Source organism: Emys orbicularis, chromosome 10, assembly GCF_028017835.1.
Source record: "Emys orbicularis isolate rEmyOrb1 chromosome 10, rEmyOrb1.hap1, whole genome shotgun sequence".
In the NCBI taxonomy this organism is placed as follows: domain Eukaryota; kingdom Metazoa; phylum Chordata; order Testudines; family Emydidae; genus Emys; species Emys orbicularis.
In genome coordinates this window covers 51957285-51978039 of record NC_088692.1, presented here as the reverse complement: position 1 = coordinate 51978039, position 20755 = coordinate 51957285, and the positions used below count along the sequence as shown (strand labels likewise).

The following is a 20755-nucleotide window of genomic DNA, read 5'->3' as shown; positions in this document are numbered from 1 at the left end:
GGAGCCCCACGGCTAGGTCACAGGGCAGAGGCCCTTCTGCAGGGGAGAGGGGGGGGGTTCTCTTGGCCCCATGTGGTGCTCGAGTCACCTAACAGGAGCCCAGGCCCTGAACCTCTTCTCTTTCCCTCTCAGCCTCTTTCTTTGGAGACGGCTACATGGAGATGCCCTTGGTGGAGGCGTACAGCACAGTCCAGCTCCACCTGCAGTTTTCAACAAGCCAGCGGAGTGGGCTCCTCTTCCTGGCTGCGGGACAGACTGACTATCTCCTGGTGGAGCTCCGCTCCGGCGTCCTGCAGGTCAGCAACGCTCTCTCCTCCTTGCAGCAGGCATAGCAAGGTTACTGGCGGGCAGGTCTCCGCTGACATCAGTGGGGCTGTACCTGCTTACCCCGAGATTTGACCCAGTGTGAGAAGCCACGGTGGGGAGGCTGGGATCTTGGGGGAATGGGGGGTTGTGAGTCTGGCAGTGTGATTTGGGCAGTAACGCCCACCCATGTCGCACGTTTTTAAGGACAGCGTCTTCTCTTTGGATACTAACCAAGGCCACAAAACACCCTGTGGGACCAGGCTCAGCAGGGATCGGGGTGCAGCGCTACCTCCCCTGGCAGTCAGACCAAGCAGGCGTGTCTAAGGCAAAGGACACCGAGCAGGAGGGACAGGACATCCTGTAGGGGGAAGCCCCGGAAACAACCAGCTCAGGAGGGAGCTCTGGCTTTGATAGGAAACTCCAGGAGGGAGGGTGGGTCTTGGCCTATTGTCCAGTGTGTCAGTGCTATTGAAAGCAGGTTGCACCATCTGTGCTGAACCCTACAGTTGTTTTTAATTGGCCCTCTGTCATAGACTCATAGAATATCAGGGTTGGAAGGGATCTCAGGAGGTCATCTAGTCCAACCCCCTGCTCAAAGCAGGACCAATCCCCAGACAGATTTTTACCCCAGTTCCCTAAATGGCCCCCTCAAGGACTGAACTCACAACCCTGGATCTAGCAGGCCAATGCTCAAACCACTGAGCCATCCCTCCCCCCCTTCCCCTGGCTGCCAATCAGGAGCTCTGCTAATCGTGGTGAGACAGAGCCTGTAGCGTCCCTCCCCCCAACACCTTCACTGTGAAGCTGGCTATTTTACCTAGCTCTGAAAGCCCTTAATCCAAGCCCACCTGCCACCTGCCCAGGTAGCAACCGTCAGGATGTCGTGCAAGCACGGCACAAGAGCCTGTTGCTAATGCCGCACCTGCTGACAGTCCAGTAGCAGGGTGGGACAGCTCCAGAAAAGCGACCCGCTGTCCAAATCCAGGGCGTCCGTTGGGAAAAGGCCCAGACTGCTGCAGGGGTGAGTGGGGCAGAGAGATGAACCCCCTGTCTGTGTGGTTGTACCAGGGTCTGTCACAAAGAAAGAACAAGAAGGAGTGTCCCCAACACACATTCCCTTCCCCCACACCTCTCTAGGCCCAAGAGAGCCGCCAGGGCTGCCCCACGGACTACAGAGCCTGGCAGGCTGCAGCGCCTGGGAGACGATGGGTTGAGGTTTCTCTAATGGAGGCCATCTGTCAGGAGAGATCCCACCCGCCTCGTCCCTCAGGTTCCTTCCTCCAACCCTCTACTTAGCCCGGCTCCGAGGTTGCTCTTTGTGGGGACAGCTGAGGAAACCTAGCCTGCTATTTCCCTGGCAGGCAGGGAGAGCAGTGGTTACGGAGCAGAGCCAAGCCAGCCCCTAGGCAATGAGGACATCAGGAATGAAGAGTCAGCACGGGGCTGGTCTCCTCTGTGTGGGAGGGGGAGGTAGAGCATTGCAGCCAATGAGGATCTCTGCCCCCACTGCTTGCAAAACGCTGCCCCCATCTGACCTACTCAAGACACGAGCCTGGATGGGAGCTGCTGATCCAGGCCCAGAGACAGGGTGGGAGCCAAGAGGAGGGAGCCTTTAGAGAAAGCGTCTGGTGCTCAAATTCGATATACTGTGGAGGGGCTGGGGGAGTATCTTAGGATGGATAGAAGGGAGGGAAGGACAGACAGACAGACAGACAGACAATCGATTGATCCACAGCTCCACCGCCCTAGCTGAACCATCCCAGCCAGGGGTGCTGGAACAATTTTTATAGTGGAGGTGCTGAAGGCAGAAACCATGTATTTGGTGTTTGTTACTACTTCAAGCCAGGAGGGTGCAGCAGTACCCCCAGAACTCCTAATTCCAGCACCTATAAACCCAGCGATAAATTATTACTCCACCCCAGTTCAGCTCTGCAGGCCAGCACACTGGGGGAGAGGTATAGCCAAACCCCACCAACTTCCTGCCATGCCCCCCTCCCCCATTCCAGGGTGAGAGCCGCAGGTACCTACTCACCCCGGCACACCCAGACGTTTAGTCTAGGCAGCCTGTGCAGAGGCATAAAGGACTTTCTGACTTCTCCTTATGCTCCTGGACAGATGCACAGGCTAAGGGACCCCCAAGCCCTAACTGATGAGCACCAGACACATGCTTAATTACAAGACAGATTGATAGACAGCCCAGTTACAAGCAGCAGAGAAAGACCTATCGCTGAATTACCTAGACTGTCTACATGTATGTGCACATCCACAGCGACCACCCTCCAAAAGCCAGCACTTGCCAACAGCTATCAACAGCTCCCAAATGTATTGCCCATTCTAGGTATGGGGGGAACAGATTAGTTATCAGGTCTGTGTCACATCTGTGTCATATCTGTGCCATATGCTGAGCTTTTTACATGGCAATCGATCGCCCTGTGCGTTCGTGTGCAACAAACTGCATTAATGCAACATTAAGGCGGCATCAGTAAGTTGCCCTGTATTTCCTGTTCCTGTTTTTCCTTCTGAAATGTGCTGCTTAATATAGCTCTGCCTATGTCAATGTCTCCAGGATGTGCAAAGAAGCCATGTTAATGTTGCTTTTGAAACCTTGGGCCAAATTCTGTGTTGGCACAAATGGGTGTAGCTCCTTTGAGTTCAATGCAGCTTTGAACTTTTACACTTGAAGAGAAATTGGCCCCGGTTGTTTTTGCATTACATTTTAAAATGTATTTTAACGATGCAACCTTACAATTGCCTCGGCATCATTTTTGCATTTCATTTCCTTCTTTGTTTTTAACATTAAAGAGATGGGAAGCTCTTTGGGGCAGGGACCTGCTTTTTCTGATGTGTGAGTTTTAGTTGTCTGGCTGGAGACCCATAACATTTTCTGCAAGGCTGGGTTCACGGGACAAGAGCACATCAGCCAATCCTGAAACAGCTATATCTTCAAAACAGAAGAAGAAAGAGGTCTGGATCTCCCAGTCCTATGGAGCTGTGCTTGGTGCAAAACCAGAGGGGAGGGCAGAGCAAGGATATCTTTAAGCCATCTTTAAGCTGTCCTTATCCCAAGGCCAGCCTAAAGCTGGGCTGGTCCCCAGCATAAATGGGAGCAGACTTAGGGCTGCTGTGACTTGTATCTGGTGGTTCATTGCCCCAAGGGGCTGTCTTGGCAGCTGGAGATCATTGGGGCACAAGGACACCCAGGCCATGCCCTGTATCCTTGTCCAACCCAGAGAACTTTCGGCTTGTCCCAAGGTTCTAACTCCACTTTTCACCCGCTCTCATTGCAGGTCAGACTAGAGCTGGGCTCAGAAGAAGTGACGATCCAATCTCCAGCAGGGCCACGCCTCAATAATCTAGTAACCCATGATGCTGAGCTGTCGGTGGGAGATGGTAGGATGACTCTGACCGTGGATGGCCTCTTTAACACCTCTGTGGAGATCCCAGGTCCCCTACAGCGGCTGGACATTCAGTACGGCCTCTATGTGGGCGGGACAGGGAGTCTGGAGCTGCCATACCTCCCTGGGTCCAGCTCTCCATTCAGAGGCTGCCTCCATATGGCGAAGTTCAATGGCCTCGATGTTCTCTCTCCGTGGGCATCTGATGTTGGCTCTACAATGTTCCACGAGGTTCGAGAGGGGTGCAGCGAGGAGTTCTCTGCCGGGCCAGATGACCCCTTCGGCTTCCTGGGCCCACGCTCTTATATCGCTTTCCCGGGGTGGAGCGCGAGGGAAGAAGGGACTATCGAGTTTGTGATCGTGACGAGCATCAAGCACGCCCCCCTGATCTACCAGTCGGGGCTGCAGAATGACTTCCTGTACCTGGAGATCTACGACGGGCGCCTGAGGGGGGTGGTGGAGAAAGGCAATGGGGCCGTCATCCTGCACAATAACATCTTCATCAGTGACGAGCAGCAGCACTACGTGAAGCTCCAAGTGGACATCTACAAGTTTGAGATCCTTGTCGACTACTATGCCTCGAGGACTTCCAACAGGGGCATCCACAGCTACCTCGATCTCCAGGGCAGCCTCTTCATCGGCGGCATGAATGAAAATGCCTCCCACAGGCTAAAGGAACGCCGGCTTGCTTTCACTTCAGGGGGCAGCACTGCCAACAGCTCCTTCGTTGGCTGCATGGAGGACCTGAGGGTCAACCTGGAGAAGAAGAGCCTGCAAGACGCTCTGGTCACAAAGGACATAACACCCGGCTGCAGGATGCAGGAGCAGTACTCAGATTATGAGGACGCATATGAGCGGGACGAGGCACCCATCATCCCAACTCCTGATATTTGGCAGGGAGCATTAGGCCCGGTGGTAGAACCATGCCACCTTGACCCCAACCTCCCTCCCGCCTTTGCTAACTTCACCAAATTGCTGCACGTCAGCCCCTTGGTCGTAGCTGAAGGAAGCACGGCCTTCCTGGAATGGCAACATACCCAACCTACAATAGACCTAAGCAGCGCAAATATCAGACAGTCTCAAGTCCTCTTTAGTGTCACAAACGAACCCAGGCATGGCCAGCTGGAACTAGACATCCACGGCTCTAGGAGCAGAAGGAAATTCACATTGCTAGACATAGTGAATCGGAAAGTCAAGTATGTTCATGATGGCTCCGAGGGTCCCATGGATCAGCTGATGCTGGAGGTAACTGTCACGACCCGAAGGGGGATTCCTGAGTGTTTATGGCAAGGCCAGACATACCTGCTGCCAATAAAGATCAACCCCATCAATGATGCCCCGCAGGTGATCTTCCCCCACGGAGACCTCATGGTGATTCTGGAGCATACGCGAAAGCATCTAAGCACGGACATCATCCAGGCCCTTGATGACGACACACCCTGTGACAGTCTGAAATTCCAGCTGCTTGGAGGCAAGAGGATGGAAGAAGGTTACGTGGAATATGACTTTAAGCCTGGGGTGCCCACAGAAGAGTTTTCCTGCAGGGACCTGGAAGCGGGCAACATGGTCTACGTCCACCAGAACGGCCCAGCGTTACAGGTCATCTTCCAAGTTAGCGATGGCTTGGTAAGAAGCCCGGTGGCCACTTTAAGAGTCATCGCTATAGAGCCTGACATCCAAGTGCGCAACAACACTGGCCTGTTTGTCTCACAAGGAAGTGCCGTTCCAGTTACCACAGCCAACCTCTCCGTGGAGACCAATGCCGTGAAACAAAGAGTGAACATCCTGTATCGCCTCACAGAGCCTCTCTGGTATGGCGAAGTTCAGAAGCAAGGGAGCATGGGAGGGGAGTGGAAGAGAGTTGAGTCCTTCCACCAGCAGGACATTGTGCAAGGGCGCATACAGTACTTCAGCCTGGATCCTGAGCACCATCTGGAAGATGTAATGGAGAAGCTGAGGTTTGAGGTCCAAGTTGGCCAGAAGACCTTACCAAACAACACTTTCCTAATCAGGATCAAGAAGGCCACCATCAAGATGAGGACCCTGGTCCCCCTTCAGATGAAGAATAAGCGGCACCAAAACATCACCACCAGGGAAATGGAAGCAGTATTGGAGGATCCAAGCTCTGACCCAGTTTCCTTCTACTACATGATAATCCAGGCACCCAAAAAGGGGAACCTTGAGCTTCTCGGTAGCAGGCTGACAGAGGGCTTTGGATTTACCCAACAGGACTTGCAGAGAAAACACCTAAGCTACAGTGCAACAATCAGAAACTCTAAAGAGACTGAGGACTCTTTCCAGTTCCGTGTCATTGCTGATGCCCAGTATTCCCCCATGTACACCTATATGATAAGCATTGGGGGTGACCCAGATGCACCTGTCCTGACCAATGTCCTTCTATCTGTCCTGGAAGGAGGGCAGGCTGTCATCTCCAAGGACCACCTGTTTGTGAGGAGTTTGAATAACATGGACTACCTGTATGAGGTGATTGAAGGGCCGACGCATGGGAAGCTGGTCTGGAGGACACCATCCAACTGGCCTTCCTTCATAACAGAGTTCACCAATGAGGACATTCTCCAGGGCAGGCTTCTGTATCAGCATGACAACTCTGAGACCACAGAGGATGATATCCCATTTGTGGCCGTCAAGCAGGACGAGGGTAGTGCTGACTCTGATGCGGAGGAGGTGAGAGGTGTCTTCAGAGTCTCCATCCAGCCCATCAATGACCACCCGCCAGTCCAGGTAGTGAGCAAGGTCTTCAACGTAGTGCGGAACGGGCAGCGCCTGTTGACCACCAATGACATCGCCTTCACAGACCAGGACTCCGGATTCTCTGACACACAGCTGGTGCTGGTGAGGAAGGACATTCTCTTTGGTAGCATCATTTCCATTGATGACAGGAGCCGCCAGGTGTATCGCTTCACGCAGGATGACTTGAGGAAGAAGAAGATACTCTTTGTCCATTCCGGAGCAGACCGGGGCTGGATACAGCTGCAGGTCTCTGATGGCCTGCACCAAACTGCAGCCCTCCTGGAAGTACAGGCCTCGGACCCCTACATCCAAATTGTCAACAACACTGGCTTAGTCATCCACCAAGGGAGCCAGGAGACCATTGACTCCTCCATCCTCAGCCTGGAGACCAACATGGACATAAGGAACGACGAGGAAATCTGGTTCCAGATTACTACCCCGCCAAGGTGGGGGGTGGTGCTGAAAGGGGGCCAGCCAGTGACTTCCTTCTCCCAGAAGGATCTGCTGGCAGGAGAAGTGATCTATCAGCACAACAGCAGCAGGAATGCCAAGGACAAGTTCCAGTTCTCTGTGGAAGCTAATCAGGTGGCTGTGGAAGACACGCTGGAGATCACTGTGTTCCTGGATACCCATCCTAGTCCCCTGACCATCATCCACCTCAAGAAGATACACATCTTCCAAGGAGAACCAGTTGAGATTAAGAAAGACTATTTACTGGTAAGTAACACCTTCTGTAGGCATCTCCCCAGGCTTTTATTCACCCTCCCCCCATGTGTCTTCCTGGCTACAGGACATGGGATAGCAAAATTCTGCTAGTAAATCCTACAGGACCTTCTTGGAATTGAATAGGGGAAAGAGCTTAGAACGGGCATGAATTTTCCCAGCACATCTTTCCTACTGACAGGGTAATAATCTGTGAATGCAGGTGTCTCCCACAGGGAGGATGATGCACAGTGATAATTGCCTTGCACAAGACACATCAGCCCTGAAAACAATCGAGGGCTCGAGTTACTGTGCTCTGCGGAGCTCCCAAAGAGAGGTGCATGGAAAACTTATCCCTTAAACTGCGGTTTTACCGCGAAGAATGATGCAGTACTTTTGCCTTGTGGGATTCCGGGGTTATCCTCACTCACCGATTTCCAGATCAAAGTTTCTCATTCTGCATGTAAAAAGACGGGGTGGTGGAGGTTGGGTGTGGATACAGTTCTAACTGCCCAGCCCTGCAAACACCCCCTGGGATCTGGGAGTCAGACTGAGTCCGTACCACCTTGTGCATCAGCACTGCTAATGAAGATCCTAACAGTCCAAATTCTGCTAAACCTGTGCAATCCTGTTGTCTGAGGTTATGTCCTCAACAGGTCTCGGTGGGTTGGCACAGGTGTCACTGAGATAATGGTGTTGCACAGGTGGATCTGGAGGCACAATCGGCCCTGGAGAGCCTCGATTACTGCTGGTGTGTGAGAAGGGGAGAGGCCCACTTGGCTCTCAGATCTCAGGGGAGTTTGCAAGGCTGGCCACTAACAAATCCCATCTTTGTAGCTGCAATCTGCATAAACCTGATCTGGGGGCCAGGAGACACAGTGAGCATGGAACCCCACCATGCCAGCTTTACAGAGCCACTTCTCAGGTTAGAGCCACGCTGCAAACAAGGAGCCTGAAGAACCAGCCCCACTGAATACAATATTCTCCATTGCCCTGCTCCTTGCACGGCCATTCCCACCAGTGCCCAGTGGGTGTACAATGATACTTACTCAGAGTGGTAGCCTTTGACACCCCTTGTCACTGGTGGAAATGAACCAGGCACTAGGCAACAGAGTCCAGGCACATGGTATTCAGTAGAATGGACTAGGCCTCACTCTCATCTGCTCTGTAAATCATGCCCACTTTAACCCCTTTGGGCACTGCCAGGAGCTTTTGTCCAACTGAGAGTGGGGCTCCCTGTGTGAATGGGGGAGGAGTCACACCTTGCTCCCACCGGAAAGAATGAAGTGCCTCTCCCATCACAGGATGGAATCGACCAGGCCTTGCCAACTCTCTCTCTCTCTCACGGACACAGGTAGTTCACGAGGACATCCCTCCTCAGGAGATTATCTACTCGGTGACCAGTCCCCCGCGCTTAGGATCCCTGATGATGGTTTACCACAGCGGCACCTCCAACGAGCCTCCCATCTTGAACCCCATTCAGTCCTTTACCCAGGAGGACATCAACGAAAGCCAAGTGCTCTACCTGCACTCTGGGCCTGAGGGGCAGAGCGACCAGTTCACCGTGGATGTCACGGCTAGTGGGGTAGAGACCCTGGAGGGGATTGTGGTGGACCTGGAAGTCCTTCCCTTTTCAGTCCCCCTGGACATCCACAACATCACAGTGACTGAAGGGAGCTCCATAACCCTCTCCACAGACATCCTGACCATCCCCAGCGCCTATTTCACAGCCCTGAATGTGGAGTTCATGGTTCCTGAGCCCCCGAGACACGGCGTCATCCAGAACATGGTCAGACCTGAGGAGGGCAACCTGCACTTCTTCACCTGGAATGAGGTATGGAGCCGACCTCTCCAGAGGCTGACTGATATGTCTAGATAGGCTTTGTGCCAGGTTAATACCCAGGGGCTTGATCCTGATCCCCCAGTGGTGGAACTCCACAGATCCCAGTGGAGTTACTCCTCATTTACACCTGTGCAAAGCAAGATCAGAATCAGGCCCCAGGGATACTGAAGGTTAGGAAGCTGAACAGACGCAGCAGCTGAGGGGATCCACGTTTCTTTCATGTTCAAGGTGCACAGAGGGTCACCTCCTGCCTTTGGTCCCTGCACAGATCTTCTCCCAGTGTCGTGGGAGGGGGGTGTTTGTGCACACAGCCAGGTCTGTGGGATGGGATCATCCCGGATGGACAACTCAGAACAGGAGGCCTATGTGAGGCTTATCACCACAGTCCTCCTCCCACAGCTCCCCATGGCAGCTCAGATGACCTGTTCCCTGTATGGCTCCACTTGAGCCTGCTCTGATGAGCACGGGCCTTGTGCTACCCCTGCTGTAGTTCCATTGGCCTTGGCATCCCTGCACAAGGGAGTGGTCAGGCCCACCCGCACGGTGGCTTCCCGGAGGAGCCTGCTAGTGGGTGAGACCCTCCCAGACTCCTCAGATCTGCATTGCCTGCAGGTGGAGCAGCAGCTCATCCAGTACGTGCACGACGGCAGCGAGTCCCTGGCCGATAGCTTCACCATCGTGGCCAACGCCTCCGAGGTCAACCGGCAGAGCCAGCCCAAGGCCGTCTCCATCACTGTCGTGCCACGCAATGACGAGGGGCCCACAATCACCATCAACGCCGGGCTGCAGGTAACCTCCCCTGCCAGGACACACAGCTCCATGACCTCTGTTCCTGTGACCCAAGCTGCCAGCCATACAACCTCCAGGGCAGCATCTCCTGCCCCCTCAGAGCAGTAACATGCATCTCCTCCCTCCCCTCTGCAACCCATTAGACCCCCAGGGGGAATCAGACCCAGAAGGAATCTGCCCCCATCACCTCACCCCCCACTACTGTCTGCCCTTTCCTTGCCCTTTCCTCCTGACCAGTGGGATTGTCTCCCCCTGCCCTACTGTGTCCCAGCACTGCTCCTGCCCCACCCCCAGAATACAGAGCCCCCCATTCCCGCTAAAGAGAATTCCCTCCCAGCTGCTGCAGCCCCATGCAGCCTAGGTCTGTGTCGCTGTGTCCTGTGTCCCAATGCTTGTCAAGGTGCCAATGCAGGAAGGGGGAACATCCAGTCTGGAGATGCATCCCAGCTGATCCATGCCATACCCTGTCACACACAGCCCTCACCAGGCCTGTGCAACCCCCCATGCTGCTTGCCCAGCTCTGAGTCCAATCCCCAGCCATCCTCCAACTCAGCCCAGGGAAGAGAGTCACTTCTGGGTAACCTGACTTTGCACTGGGGTTGGGGGAGCCAGGTCTCACTCTGCTCTTCTGCTCCTCTGCAAACGACATCTCGGCCGTTTTCCCTACTGCTCAGGGTGGGGGACAGAGGATGAGCCATTGCAGCAGCAGGGCAGGAACAGCAGGTAGCACAGCACACAGCTTATTGCTGCCCACGTGTGACCCAGGGAGAGGGCAATGCACCCTGCATTCATGCTGGCTCCCTAAGCCTTTCGGGGCATGTCAGCCTAACTCAGGGGGAAAGGGGCAAGCCAGTGCTGAAGACCCTGTGACTCCACCTGAGCCTGCATGCTGAGTGCACACTGCTGGCTGACCAGGGGGCAGGGATGGGGACTGGGCCAGGACAGTGTTAGGAGTGTGACGTGCTCTGCCCCAGCGGGTTTGAACAGAGAAAGAAGAAGGCAGCATGGTGCTGCCGGAATCCCTCCTGCATGCATAAGATAGGTGTGCATCCGGTGCTTCCCTTCGTACAGACTAGGGGTGACCAGCAATCATGCCCTGGGCCTGGGTTTGCTGATGCTGGTGCATGTCACTGATCCACTGGCCGACCGCCTCAAAGATATGCTAAGACATGTGGAGCAGCAGGTGTTAGCATATTAGACCCTGCTCCCAAGGACCTGGGTGAAAACCAAATCAGCTGATATGATCATGTGTAATAATGATGCATTTTAATCCCTAAGGGATATTGGATCAGGGAAGGTTGCAGGTCCGGACTGATGGGCACCAGCAGAGCTGGGTGGGGTACAGGGCTGGAATCACTGGGGCGCTGCAGGTCAGGATTGAGGTGCATAGGTAGACCTGTGTGTGGGGATCCCAGGGCTGGAATCACAGGGGCCTGCAGATCCGGATCAAGATGATCCACAGAACTGGGCTGCAGGAAGCTTGCCCAGCACCTGTTCTCGTGGCTTTCAGCCACTCGCTTTCACAAGTCAAATGCCAGCCCAGGTGTCAGGAGAGAAGGAAAACTATAAAACAAAAAGACTCCCTGGGGGTTAAGGAAAGTTGTGGGTCTCGGCTCCAGCTGCTAAGGAGTTGGCTGCCAGCAGTGCCAGGGCAAAGCAAAGTGTGGGGAAGCAAAAAGCAGTTGAACTGAGGCAGTTGCGCTACTTGTGCAGTTTTTCCACTGACCCTTGACCTGGACGCTTTTATGAGAGAAAAAAACCTGCTCCTTGGATGGTAAATGAACTCAGTCAAATCTTTACATCTGTTTTTCCATCTTCTGCCTTGCAATGCCACTGGTGAACACAAGATGGCAGCATTGCCCACTCTGCAGCCTCTGATTCTGTAAAGGGTTGGCCTGTGTGACTCACTTACATGGTGATTTTACATAGACTACTTAAGGTCAGACGGGTCCATCATGATCATCTAATGGAGGCCCCGCCCCAGTTTCACTCCTGTGCTGGTAGGGCACTGGCCTGGCACCTGGGCCGGGGCTCAGCACCACTGCAGCCTTTGTGCCTGGAAAGCCTCAGCACCCAACTGAGGGTCCTTCCTGCTCCTGACTGCTGGCATCGGCACTATTGACAAATACCTTCCTGAGCCAGCCCCTGGTAAACTCTGCCCTCAGCAGATCAACCCACCGAGGGCAAACAAGAGACTCTGCAGTAGGGGAATTCCCTCCCTTGGGGAAAAATGGGGCATGATGTCATTTGGGAAGCAGGGTTTCCGCGATTAGAGTGGGGGGTGGGGTTCAGGACTTCTGGGTTCTGTTCTCCATTCTGCCATTAACTTGCTCTTTGCCCTTGGGCTAGTCTGTGCCTCTGTCTCTAACCAGGGTTACGACGCTGGCCTGCCCTGTTAAGCACTATCATACCCAGTATTATGAGCACAAAGTACTGCAATAAGAGCCCAGCACAGTCACAGGAACATTATCCTGCTGGCAGTGTCACTGGATACAGTGGGGCGAGTTCAGTGATACCAAGTCCCCAGGGAAGCACCTGCTTTAACATCAAGCCAAGTCAGGCTCCTGCGGGCTCTCTGCGAATGGTAGCTGAGCTCGGAGAGCTCCCAGCCTGGGCCAACAAAGGAGGAAAGAGCCAATCCCTGGCCCTAATGAAGGAAGCGGCTCTCGCACCATTCATCAGCAGCACAAGGGTTAATTTAACAACATTTCTTTCTGTTCCTATAACTTGGGGCTGGATTCGCAGAGGTGCTGAGCACCCCCAACTCCAGCTGAAGTCACGGGAGCTGCAGGTGAAAAGCAAAACTCAGGGAGAGGCGAGTGTGCATGCCTGGCCAGAGAAGGGGGTGGGAGCCAGGACTCCTGGGCTCCAGGACCAACTTTGCCACTGACTTGCTGTGTGACTTGGGGCAAATTGCTTCACCTCTCTGTCTGCCTTTGTATTTTGTGTACAATAATAATAATAACTACCTAGCTGTTGTCTAGCACATTTCATCAGCAGATCTCGGGGCACTTCACAAAGGAGGGCAGTAGCAGTAGCTCCATTGTACAGATGGGGAAATTGAGGCACAGAGCAGGGCTGTGACTTGCTCGAGGTCACCCAGCAGGCCAGCAGCTGAGCAGGGACTAGAAGCCAGGTCTCCTGAGGCCCCATCCAGCGCGCTGCACGCTAGGCCACACAAAGGATCGCGGGGCTCAGTTAGCGTCTGGCGAGCTGAACGGCTGGTGGGAGCAGGAAAGCGTTCTGCACCCCAAGGAGGGGTTTGAACCACCTCTGTGGCAAGCTTTATGGTAAAGGAAAATGGTGAATGTAAAGACAGCCCTGCACCTTTAAGGCCAAACTCAAACCGCACACGGCTTCACTCAGCCAGAGCCTGAGGTAAAGAAACACATCCGGGGCGGCTGAATCCAAGCACCATCCTCAGCTCCAGCCCTTGCCCCAGCTAGAGTCCCTGACTCAGCACCCAGCTCCCCACTAGGGTGACCAGACAGCAAATGTGAAAAATCAGGATGGGGGTGGGGGGTAATAGGAGCCTATATAAGAAAAAGACCCAAAAATCGGGACTGTCCCTATAAAATCGGGACATCTGGTCACCCTACTCCCCACAGACATCCCTCTAATAGTGCCTTGGGGAGAACTTAACTTATTCCCCAGAGTTGGCCTGGGCCTGCTACCCAGCAAGCCCCTGTGCTCCAGACACAGGCAGCTGGGGGTGCTTCCTCTAGTCACAGAGCGTTTTAATCCCTTTTCTGCCAAGCTCACAGCAGCGCCTCCCCTCCCCATCACAGGTGCTACAGTCCAGGAGTATTATAATTGCCTGGTTAATGCTCTGGATCCCATTCAACCTGCCCCTCTGACACGGCACGGAAACCACGCTCTCTAACGGGAACGTGGGCAGAGCCAGCACTCCAACCACAAGAAAGGACCAGCCACCTCACCCGCCTGTTCTCGCTCCGCTGAGACGCTGCTGCCTTGCCAACTCTCAAAGGATGCGCTCAGAGCTGGGAAGGCCAAACACCCATTCACAAGCACCCCTGCACTTGCTGCATTGGGAGAAACCCGAGCAGAGAGCTAGCAGGGCATCGTTGGCGGGACAGCAGGGCCATTGTGTCTGCTACTTTGCAAGAGTGGGATGCGGGAGTGGGGGGGAGCCTCAGCTGTTGGCTTATTATTATTACCCAGTCCATTACTGTGCATTCCCGCAATACCAAGCTGCCTTCACATGTACATATGCATCCCTCCAGGGCGTGCTGCTAAAAACATAGCCCAGAAATAAACCCAGCTTTGTTACAGAGCCAAGGGCCCTTCAGCACTTCCATTAGGATAACCGCCCTTCCCCTAAGGACGCTGGGTTCATGCCGACACACTGACTAGCCCCACTTGTGTCAGCTCGGGGAGGGATTGTTTCCAGAGGGGCTTCAACAAATAAATCTGCTCTGGCGTTTTAAAGCGGTAGACATTTTTTAAAAAAATCAAACATCAGAAAGGATGGCTGCATGCCTATTTCTGTGCTGTTAAAATGAATGACTTCGCTGTTTAAAGGGACCCTAGCCGGGTCAATTTAGGTTTAGGATTTAGGTTGTACAAAACTTAACATTAATAGGAAGGACTGCAAGATTCAGTTTCATCACATGAAGGCAGATAATTAAATACTGATGAATTTTATAAGTGCTTGTGTACAAATGCTAGAAGTCTAAAGAAAAAGATAGGTAAACTTGAGTGTCTAGAATTAAATGAAGATATTGATATAATAGGCATCACAGAAGGGGAGTGGCACTGTATGTGAAAGGAAGCATAGAGTCAAATATAGTAAAAGTCTTAAAGGAATCAAACAGTACCATAAAATCTTTATGGATAGAAATTCAATGCTTGAATAATAAGAGTAGGAATATATGACCTGACCAGGATGGTGACAGTGATTGTGAAATGCTGAGGGAGATTAGAGAGGCTACAAAAACAGAAAACCCAATTATAATGGGGAATTTCGACTATCCCCGTATTGACTGGGTACATGTCACCTCTGGATGGGATGCAGAGATAAAATTTCTAGACACCATTAAATGATTGCTTTTTGGAGCTGCTAGTCCTGGCCAGGGGAGAGGCAATTCTTGACTTAGTCCTAAGTGGTGCACAGGATCTGGTCCAAGAGGTGAATATAGTCGAACTGTTCAGTAATAGCAACAATAATGTAATTAAATTTAACATCCTTGAAGGGGGAAAAATACCACAGAAACCCACCACTATAACATTTAACTTTCAAAAGGGGAAATAAACAAAGAAGAGGAGGCTAGTTAACTAGAAATTAAAAGTAACAGTCACCAGAGTGAAATGCCTGCAAGCTGCATGGAAACATTTTAAAAACACCATCATAACACAGACTCAAACTATATGTATACCACAAATTTTAAAAAACAGTAAGAGGACCACAAAAATGCCACCAAGGCTAAACAACAGAGTAAAAGAGGTGGTTAGAGACAAAAAGGCATCTTTTAAAAATTATAACTCAGATTCTCCTGAGGAAAATAGAAAGGAGCATAAACTCTGGCAAGTCAAGTGTAAATGTATAATTAGGAAAGCCCAAAAAGAATGTGAAGAGCAACTAGCAAAAGACAGAAAAACTAACAGCAAAAAAAAATGTAAGTACATCAGAAGCAGGAAGCTGGCCAAACAATCAGTGGGGCCACTGGACAATCAAGGTACTAAAGAGGCCCTCAAAGAAGACAAGGCCGTTGCGGAGAAGCTAAATGAATTCTCTGCATCGGTCTTCACTGTAGAAGATGTGAGGGAGATTCCCACACCTGAGACATTCTTTTTAGGTGATAAATCTGAGGAACTGTCCCAGATTCAGGTGTTAGTAGAGGAGGTTTTGGAACAAATTGATAAATGAAACAGTAATAAGTCACCAGGACCAGATGGTATTCACCTAAGAATTCTGAAGGAATTCAAATATGAAATTATAGAACTCCTAACTGTGGTATGTGACCTATCACTCAAATCAGCCTCTGTATCAGAGGACTGGAGAATAGCTAATATAACAACAATTTTTTTAAAAGGCTCCAGAGGCTCCAGTGGCAATTACAGGTTGGTAAGCCTAGCTTCAATGTCAAGCAAATTAGTTGAAACTATAGTAAAAAGCAAAATTATCGGACACCTAGATGAACACAGTATGTTGGGGAAGAGTCAACATGGGTTTTGTAAAGAGAAATCATGCCTCACCAATCTATTGGAATTCTATGAGAGTGTCAACAAGCATGTGATTCAGTCGATATAGTGTACTTGAACTTTCAGAAAGCCTTTGACAAGGTCCCTCACCAAAGACTCTTAAGCAAAGTAAGCAGTCATAGGATAACAGGGAAGGTCTTCTCATGGTTAAAAGATAGGAAACAAAGGATAGGAATAAATGGTCAGTGGAGAGAGGTAAATAGCGGGGTTCCCCAAGGATTTGTACTTGGACCAGTGCTGTTCAACAGATTCATAAATGATCTGGAAAAAGGGGTAAAGAGTGAGGTGGCAAACTTTGCAGACAATACAAAATTACCCAAGACAGTTAAGTCCAAAAGCTGACTGCAAAGAGTTACAAAAGGATCTCACAGAACAAGAAAACAGCAAATGAAATTCAATGTTGATAAATGCAAAGTAATGCACATTGGAAAACACAATTCCAAATATACATACAAAATGATGGGATCTAAATTAGCTGTTACCACTCAAGAAAGACATCTTGGCGTCATTGTGGATAGTTCTCTGAAAACCTCTGCTCAATGTGCAGCGGCAGTCAAAAAAGCTAACAATGTTAGGAACCGTTAAGAAAGGGATAGATAAGAGAGAAAATATCATAATGCCACTACATAAATCCATGATCTGCCCACACCTTGAATACTGCATGCAGTTCTGGTTGTCCCATCTCAAAAAAGATGTACTAGAATTGGAAAAAGTACAGAGAAGTGCAACAAAAATTATTAGGGGGATGGAAAGGCTTCCATATGAGGAGAGATTACAAAGACTGGGATTGTTCAGCTTAGAAATGAGACGACTAAGGGAGGATATGAAAGAGGTCTATAAAAACAGGAATGGTGTCAAGAAAGTGAATAAGGAAGTGTTATTTACCCTTTCACATAACACAAGAACTAGGGATCACCCAATGAAATTAATAGGCAGCAGGTTTAAAACAAACAAAAGGAAGTATTTCTTCACACAACGCACACTCAACCTGTGGAACTCATTGCCAGGGGATGTTGCGAAGGGTGCAGCCAAACGTATAACTGGGTTCAAAAAAGAATTCCTGGAGTATCGGTCCATCAATGGCTATTAGTCAGGATGGTCAGGGATGCAACCCCATGCTCTGGCTAAACCTCTGACTGCCAGAAGCTGGGACTGGACAACAGGGGATGGACACTTGATAAATAGCCCTGTTCTGTTCATTCCCTCTGAAGCACCTGGCATTGGCCACTGTCAGAAGAGAGGGTACTGGGCTAGATGGACCATTGGTCTGACCCAGTATGGCCATTCTGTTGTTCTTATGAAAGTCAAGGCAGCCCTCAGACTGCTCTAACCTCTTCCAGCCCCCAGCATAGGGGATACACAAAGCCATTCCACTTCATTGTCTGCTCTGAACTCAGCTACTGTTTGCCTCCCTGGTGTTTAAGCCATCCTGTGGTTGCAACCTTGCAGCCCCTGTGGCCCAAAAGCAAAACTAACTAGAAACACAAGTGAAACTGACCAGCCACAAGGCAAACACAAAAAGATCGTTTGGGGTTTATTCAGATGTTCAGCCCCTTTAAAAGAAGCGTTTTCATTGATAAATCACAGAAAGGAATCAGTACATGGGCTGAAACTTCATAACAGCAACACCTTCCCATTAGTGAGTCCAAGTCAGGCTAAAGCAGTCCTGGAGCTGGTCTCTAAACTACACCCGGTGCTCACAGAGAACACAGGCGACACGAAGTCTGACCGGATATAATAAGACGAGTAAGTAAGAATAGAAACCAAGTGCAAAGCTTTAATAATTCAGAGGGGATGTGGGATATAATTAAGCACTTCAGTGACTGCGGAGCAGGCTTTCTGTAACAAACCCCGAAGAGTAAAGGCCCAAGACATTCCATTAGTCGTCCCTGCTGCTCAGGAAGCATTGTCTGCCGAGCTGCAGTGCTTTCCATTAGTCTGTGATGGGGAATAATGCTTTTCAATAGGCAGAAATAAATTACAACGAGTTATTGGCTTAGGAAATGTGCCACTGCTGCACATGCTCAGAACCGCACATTTTAGCCCCAGCCAGTGTGAATTCTGGATGGTGCTGAACCCACTATAAAATTTACCTGCCATTAAAAATCCTTATTTCCTCATTAGGCCGCAGGTACCTGGCAGAGGGAATGCAAAAGCTCTTGAATGCAACACAGAGCCCTCAGCTATTTATTCCCACCCTCAGGGGCTGTTAGATCCCAGACACAAATGAAACAGCAGCTTCCGCTGGGATGGCTCTGACTCTAAAGGGGACGCTCTGAAACAGGCATGTTTCCCCGCAATCCTGGCTTGTATTTAGAGAGCACCTTCCACCCAAGACTCCAGAGCTATGGGTCCAGCCCTGGGAGTCCTCACAGAGCTGCCACTGACTTCACTGCTTGCTTCATGGTTGGAGGGCTTGTGGGACCGAGCCGTTCATGTCATATAGTGTATCTGTGCTTAGGAGATGCCCTCAAATAATAACCACCCAGGGGAGCTGGATTAAGCCCTTTGTGACCACAATTTTACAGTACAGTTTTTAGTAACTGCCGTCATTTAGGGCCTGATCCAGAACTCCCTTGGAGAGTTTTCAGGATTGGGCTCTCAGGCCCAGAGTCTCAAAGTGTTTCCATGCCTAGGGGAGTTGGGCACTGAAATACCTTTGACGATCTGGGCCTTATCTCCACCATGCAAGCTGCAGGGAGATATAGCACATTTAATAGAAGCTGCAGCTTCTCAACAGATATATAGCATCATAGGGATCCCTTCATCTGTGAAATGCAGCCACCTCTGGGGTGTCATGTACAGCCCACACTACATAAGATTTTAGGGCAGGGAGTGGAGAATCAAGTAAGTCAGTAGAACACAATGGGTACTCGCTCCCTTGCCAAATGACCACAGATATACAGGAGCTTGCTTTTATGTCTTGGAGTAGCTTGTCCTCCTGTCCCCTGGAAGAGGAGGCTGGGACGGAGAACTGGCAGAGTTGTGTGCCCAAGACACCAATCCAGAATTGGAGGGTTCCAAGAATGTTCTTCATTTAGAACTTTCTCCATAGCAACTGGCAACATCCTGTCACTGCAATAGGAAGAGAACCAGCTACACCCAATCAGATGATGGAAAGCTTTCAACTGAAGGGTTTGGTGAGCACATAAAACTGCCCGAGTCGAGATCGAGTGCCTGAAACCCAGAGCTGAAAGGGTGATTTTACTGTAGTGTCTGCTGGGAGCTAACATTCCAGCTGAGGCTGCAGTGTGTACGGATTGGGTGTGCCCTGTTCTAACACACGGAGCCACTCAAAGGCCAAAGAGCGTCTGGGCCTGACTTCCTGCTGTGAGCAGCCCTGCCCAGCACAGCATGACAGTGCTCACACATCATCATGCTGAAATCAATTCCACGCTCTCCGCCTGGCCTCATTTTCCAACTGTTTTGTAGAGACGGGGGCTGACCCACAATACCCAAAATCAGAACCTCCAGCCTGGTCTCTGGGGTTTGGTTCTGGATCGTTTCTAAAGTGGCATTGGCTCAAATCCCACAGTCCTCCAGGGAGCCAAGCTCCCATTGATTTTTATGGGAATTTGGCCCCATTAAAGACCAAAAGAATTTGGCTCATCGCAGACAATAAATATCTGGCTGTAAAATCTAATGTACCCGTTATTTAAGGCACTAGAAAGTCTCCCAGCCAAATCCATCCCCCGGTGTAACTTTGCCCCAGCAGGGGTAAATGGTGCCTGCAGCATCTCCTCCCCATGGGAGTCCAGGGACCAGTGGCCACACCTAGCAGTTATCAGTCTAACAGGGAAGACATTCCAAATGCTTTGCAAATTCCATGCACGTTGCATGATCTGTTGCTCATGCCCCTCCTGCAGTGTGACCTGGGGCAAGCTGCTTCCCCCCCTCCACACACACACACACACACTTTGTCTGTCTTGTCTATGTAGACTGAAAGCTCTTTGGGGCAGAGACTGTCTGCACAGCACCTCGCGCAACAGGGCCCTCATCTTAGATGAGGTTTCTGGATGCTAGTGTAATCTAAATAATAGTAATAGCTCATTACCCTGAGGAAGGTTGCTCCCAGACAGTTACAACTTGTCATCATGGCTTTACAGGAAGCATAGCTAGTTTACATTTCATTCCACAAGGGTTTGCTGGCACAGTTTATGGCCTCATTAGATAGGGATGGTAGGATTGGAAGCTTTTCAGTTAGAGACTGTAGCACAAGCAAAATGAGACAATAATATGGAAAGGAGAACTGGCCGAGTGGGGTTACGTGGAGAGAGCTCAAAACCAGTGACCCAGTTGAAAGCACCGTGGTGAAATCTGCGTGAGATTCCAAGACACAAAGCCTGTTAGAAATGTGGGTCAGAGGATGCTGGTGGAGAGAATGAATTCTCACTCACCAGCCTAATGGAGATTCATTAAGCCACATGTGCGCCCTGTGAGGTGAGTCAGCATCATTAGCCCCATTTCACAGAAGGGGAAACTGAGGCTCAGAGAGGTGATGTGACTTGACCAAGGAAGCACGGTGAGTTAGTGGCAGAGTCGGCAATAGAACCCCAGAGTCCTGCCCTCCACTTGCCTGTTCTAACCAAGAAACGATGCTGCCCTGGTAATACAATTGGCTTTATGGCCGTGAGCACCTGGCTTCCCAGCTTGTGCTGTGAAACATCAGTTCCAAACAGCTGGGCTCCAGTCACAGGGTGGCATGGTGCCTGTGAAACCACCAGATTATCTGCATATTCCCCCTCTC

General features: G+C 51.0%; 1 protein-coding gene across 1 annotated transcript in view; it reads left to right on the top strand.

The window, feature by feature from the left end:
• CSPG4 (chondroitin sulfate proteoglycan 4) overlaps positions 1–20755 on the top strand; it is a 75319-nt gene that overhangs the window by 43943 nt on the left and 10621 nt on the right. Inside the window, exons 2-5 of the mRNA XM_065412530.1 lie at positions 133–296; positions 3594–7169; positions 8509–8988; positions 9610–9786. Coding sequence (XP_065268602.1) covers positions 133–296; positions 3594–7169; positions 8509–8988; positions 9610–9786 — 4397 coding nt within the window. The remainder of the gene's footprint in view (positions 1–132; positions 297–3593; positions 7170–8508; positions 8989–9609; positions 9787–20755) is intronic.